Here is a 5,564-nt window from a genome sequence, read left to right on the forward strand (position 1 = left end):
TAAAAATTAACAGCATATAAAGACCCTGAGAGATTACGATCATATTGGAGATACTTTGAGTTTTGCCTGGTTTTATGAGCTTTGATCTTGTCAATGAATGGATGTGGATGCTGTTCTTTAAAGTGATGTTCAGGTGCAGGGAATTGTCATTTATTACGTACACCGGCAAACCACACAAACACGTCCTGTGCCACTTTGTGTAGTATTTTCTGGGTGCCTAGATTCGATTGACGCTGTAAAAAACAAGGAATACGCAAAACAAGCAAGTCCGAAGTCCGTTTATAACATCGAATTATCACGAAAAATAACTGGATTCTTGTAAAGATTGCATTATGATGCAGACGTGTGGCGTAGGAGGTGGTCATGTGAAGTGTTTCTCTGTTAATGTAAAGCCAGCAATAATGGGCACTTGCTCTGGGCGCTTCTGACACATTACTAAAATACTTCCTTATTACCCGTAACTTGTTGCGTAATGTTTTTGAGAACCGTCCGGCCGACCTTGGAAAGGTTTCGCTCCAGCGCGGTCGATAGGAAAGGTCACCGGACGAACAGTAGGTGATGTTGTTCTTTGTCTCTCCTTTGATTGGCTGGAGGTGAAGTGGGCGTGGCCGCTTGACCTCTGACCTTGAGCCACGCTGCATTCGGGATGTGATTCTCAAGCCGATTATGTGATGTAAATCAGGTTTGACTCCCTCACAGTCGACTTCGATTGAGTGTTTTGCTTCTTCTGCCCTTCACGAATCCCCTAGAGCGCCTCCGGTAAAAAGACATAATGTTATCAGTGAGGTTCGTGCTGAGGCGCAGCGCTCCATCTTTGTGTGTGTGTGTGTGTGTGAGTGTGTGTGTGTGTGTGCGCCAAAGGAATCACTGTTGTTAGCCAATTGTCTGGAAGCAGTTACCCATCTATATGATTATAGGTAGCCATCGCTATGGTTACAGGCACAACCAGCGGCCACTATGCTTACAAACCATCTCATTCCGGCTGAGAGTAATACAGATGCATCTCACACCGATATCGACTCAATCCAGACTTTTTTTTTTTTACTGTGATAGTTGGACACGTCAGCGCTGCTGTTTTCTCAGACGTACTGTTTGCTTTCTGAGAAAGAGCCGCAAACTACTGATTGATGTTTGCTTTACAGACCTTATAAAAGAGCATTTACAGTCACTTGCGTATTAAAATGCATTTCTGAGTGCAACTGGGAAAAGAGTAGGGGTGTGAATGCAGATCTGAACGCGAGTTTGCAAAAGTGGATTTTAGGCCCTTCGGAAATAATGCAACGCACATTTGAGGAGAAACATCTCCACATATCCAAACAGTGAGGCATTGTTCATCTATTTTTTCAGCTAGTCCTAAATCGTGAACCTGGAGCACAGAAGCAGTCCTCAGCAGTGCAGGTTACAGGATATTACCAGCAATAGACAACAATACACTGTATGGGTCAGAATGATCTGCTTTAATTTTATGCCAAATATCCTTAGCATTTTAAAGATCATGTTCCATGAAGATATTTTGGACATTTCCTTGCTGTAAATATATCAAAACTTCATTTAGAAATTCGTTTAGTAATATGCATTGCCATGACTTCATTCAAAAACTTTCTCGGTTTTTGCACCCTTAAATTTAAATGTTCAAATACTCATATCTTACCAAATATTATCCTTTCCTAACAAACCATACATCAATGGAAAGATTAATTATTCAGCTTAATTCAGATTAATTATTCAATATCTGATATTTACCCTTTCGACTGGTTTTGCGCTCCAGGGTCATATTTTATATTATTGCTGTAAACTTTACATTAATGTACTCTTTAATGTTAATCAGCGTAATTGTTTTAACTGCGCAGTAATGCATCACTGCAAAACAATGAATGCATACCCTAATTAATAATTTACAGTAAGACGTGCAACATGATTCTGGAAAGTAAATAGAATGAATTTTGATGTTGTAGGGAAAGAACAGGCAGCATGAGGAAAAGGTCCAGATCTGTTTTATTCCAGCAGATGAACTCAGACCATTGCGGCGAGGGACGTTCTGCCCTTCTCAGCATCACAAAGAACAGTGGTCTTCATCATTTTCATCATCACATGAACCCACTGCACGCACACACACACACACACACACACACACACACACACACACACACACACACACACACAGATCGTCCTGTGAGAGATATGCTACCATCGCTAAATGAAGGCACAGAAATCCAGTAAGGCAGATTCACAGCACTAGAACACTGGAGATGAGCTACTCTTTCATTGGTGCATCACTCGCATCCAGCTCGCGTTTTTCTGCTGTTGTCATGGTGACACACCCTTCCTCTGTCACACAAACAAACAAACACGGAGGTGGCAGGATGTGTCACAATTTCAGACGTGACATTCAAGAATCTTCACTCTCAGTCTCTGCGGTTCGTGTGCAGACGTTTTCGTAGGCAGTAAGTGAAGAGGAACCGATTGCTAATATTTGCTAGAAAAACAGACGGGTCTACAGAGATGTTAGGACTTCACAGCTTCGTACGTCTCAGAAACAGCGGGTTGTTTTAGTTCGATTGGCCTCCAGAAACCAGAAGACGGTAAACAGGAGAGATAGGCCAGAAAACAAAAAAACATTTGCCTGGCGCATTGCAAGCAAGTGGTCTTTGTACTTCATTACTAACGGGGTGGAAGCTAGACGGACATCGTGAATGAAAGGGCCAAATTACCCTGTTTACATCCTGGCATTTTCTTGCACGTGTGCCATCTTAATTCAAGTCTTTCTCTACTCTTCCCTGAGATGCCCAGTGGCTAAATGGTATGACATCATATTCCAAAAATCGACGGCTCTCTAAGTATGATGTCGTAACAGCAGGACATGCGTCACAGTGTGTGTTGTTTGGATGAATTCACACACGATATGCGTTCTACTGATCCATCGCTGCTATGTTGTTGGTCAATCTATAGGGTTGCAAAGGGGCAGAATTTCTGGAAACTTTCCAAAAGTTTTTGAAAATTTCCAAAGACTTACTAAAACAGTCCCGGAGAGCTTTCAGAATTTCTGGAAAGTTTCTGAAATGTTCCACCGCTTTGCAACCCTATCGTTATGTGCATGCATCAAGTAGACATCTTTGGCCATTGCATCACCAAAAATGATCTATTTCTAGGAAAGTGTGTCAAGTTAAAAATAGTCTCGAATGCATCCTGTGTGCATGCCCCCGTACGGTGCAAAGGTGTTATACGACTCAAGTCATGGCCTGGGGGGGGTTGGCGTCTTTGGGAACGTGGTCTCAGGTAAGAGCGTATTCAAACGTCCCTTTTTCCAGGCCCTCCAGTCCGTCGCCCCAGCTGGATGACGGCATGCTACTGTAGGGGTCCAGCAGGATCCGGAAACACCTGACAATCAACAGGCCGAGAAACACCAGCAACATCCCAACGAACGCAAACGCCGTCTTCTGCTCCAGGCTCAGAGAATAGGCCATGATGTCACTCCCACTCATGGCCGTGAGGCTGTGGTTATAGTGAACGCTACACATGTTCTGCGACGAGCCCGGTCATCCTGCATGTGTCGGTAGGTTGGCGATCAGCCTGCGAAGGTAGAAGACGCTTGGAGTTAATTTCCAGAATCAATCAGGCAACAAGCACTTCATTAAATTACTGCAGAATTAGCATGCACGAGAATAATAGGTTTTAAAACGATTTGAATAAGCGGTACTCTGTGGAGCATGCAAACTCGTCTGAAGTCTTAATCGGCGATGTGCATGAAAATATGGCCAGTGTTATGCAACAGACAGGAGAGGTGTGAAGGCAGGACACAGCGAATGTGAATCAAGGAGGGAGTCGTGTCTTCTCCATTGAATTGCATTCTTTTGATGTTTGTATTTCTAAAGATAATGAGGATGATTAATGAAAAGTTCTAACAATAGAGAGCCTCGGGCATCGCGGCTCGAGTCATTAATGCAAACGCACTCGCTTATATCTTAAGTAAACTGGTGGGACTAAAGATGAAGCCTTGCGGTGTGCATGCAGCTCTCTATTAGTAACCAACAGCATGCGCCCGTTTAATCGCGGGTGATAAGATTTCTCAGAGGCACACAATGCTGCAACAATAAAACAAAAAAATGCACTCCCTCAGAATGCGATGCAGCAAGATTTATACTTGAGGAATCTCGGGAGCGCTAGCTTTTGCAGAGTCAGAGATCACAGCACACGGGCGACATCTTTAATCGGAGTCAGCACATGCAGCGAACGACACCGGGACCTGTTGCATTCCAGCTGCGACCCGAGAGACGATGCTCACAATCGCGTGTTGTTCACATGCAGAGGGAAACTGTTTGAGAGAGGCGGGTGGGTGTGGATGAGCAGCAGGTGGCTGAGGAACGACATGCATCTGAGCTGAAAAACCAAATGCGTCTCACCTTCATTTCGGCCTCATTCTGTCAGACCTGTTGTAGGCGGTCAGTCCGTGGTTCCTGCTCTCGCTGTCGTAGCCCTCATCACTGCAGAAGAGCGCGTCGAGCCCCGCGCGCAGCCAGCAGGAGTTCCACAGGATCGGCTTGACTGCTCCTGAAAAAAAGAGGCTGGCGGGGGGAGTGAGAGTCAGAAATCTGCCACTGAATGCTTTCACAGCCCTGCTGTCGCCTGCGCTTTGTGAGCTGCTCTGTGTGTCCACACTCTCTCTCTCTCTCTCTCTCTCTCTGCCTGCTCCTCCGCTTGGCAACCACTTGTTAGTCTCAGCTGGTTTTCTCTCATGCATGTGCTCTTGCGCTCACCTGTTCTTGTTTATTTGGCTCCCCCTGAAACGTGACGTTCCCGGCAGGCTGAGACGTAGCTCTCGATTAGGGCTGCTGCGTCGGTTTCGTGTAACTCAACTAGACGTTGTGCTTAAAGCGTCGTTAGAAGCTCCAGCGTAACTGATGCAGCGCAGCGTGCTTTTCAAAGCACAGCGATGCCGCCGATTCAGTACCGCAATACAAGATTTTTTACATCATGGTGAATATGTGAGTGCAGCGCAAGGGTGGTTACCAGGGCATTGCTCGGTGGTTGCTAGGGTGTGGTGTCCAGTGCTGGTTATGTGAAAATACAGGACTTGTAGTTAGATTTTAGAATTTTTACTAATATCAGAGTACAGTTATTATTTTTATAGATAACATATTATTCACACAATTATTCTTTTTTTCTCTTTCTCTCTCTCTCAAAATTTTCTTTCTAAAATACTGCTTTTAAACGTTAGGAAAGTCTTCCAGGTTCACAGACCCCCTGTACTTCATTCAGGAAACTCTGACCTAATAGAATGTTTAATACATGCCATGATGTTGACAAATAATAGAAAACATTCATGTAATAAAGTAATCAAGGAGTAGTCAGAATACATTACCTAGTATGTGTACATTTGTAATCAGTAACAGATTACAATTTCTAAGTAATCTACTGAGCACTGTTGGTATCGGGGTTTGAAGGTGGTTGCTAGGGTGTAGTGGGTTAGTCAGAGTTTTTAGTGGTTGCTAGGGTGTAGTGGGTGGAGTTAGAGTTAATAGGTAGTTGCTAGGGTGTAGTGGGTGGAGTTAGAGTTATTAGGTAGT

General features: G+C 44.3%; 1 protein-coding gene across 1 annotated transcript in view; it reads right to left on the reverse strand.

Annotated features, from left to right (window-relative positions):
- Window positions 1-1,905: 1,905 nt before the first annotated feature.
- ctxn2 (cortexin 2) overlaps window positions 1,906-5,564 on the reverse strand; it is a 3,690-nt gene continuing 31 nt past the window's right edge. The window contains exons 1-3 of the mRNA XM_043264915.1: window positions 4,755-5,564; window positions 4,401-4,562; window positions 1,906-3,570 (exon numbers count right to left, since the gene is read on the reverse strand). The exon at window positions 4,755-5,564 is cut by the window's right edge and continues 31 nt beyond it. Of these exons, the coding sequence (XP_043120850.1) occupies window positions 3,273-3,518 (246 nt within the window). The 5' untranslated portion in view covers window positions 3,519-3,570; window positions 4,401-4,562; window positions 4,755-5,564 and the 3' untranslated portion in view covers window positions 1,906-3,272. The remainder of the gene's footprint in view (window positions 3,571-4,400; window positions 4,563-4,754) is intronic.

This window comes from Puntigrus tetrazona, chromosome 18 (genome assembly GCF_018831695.1).
Source record: "Puntigrus tetrazona isolate hp1 chromosome 18, ASM1883169v1, whole genome shotgun sequence".
Lineage (NCBI taxonomy): Eukaryota > Metazoa > Chordata > Actinopteri > Cypriniformes > Cyprinidae > Puntigrus > Puntigrus tetrazona.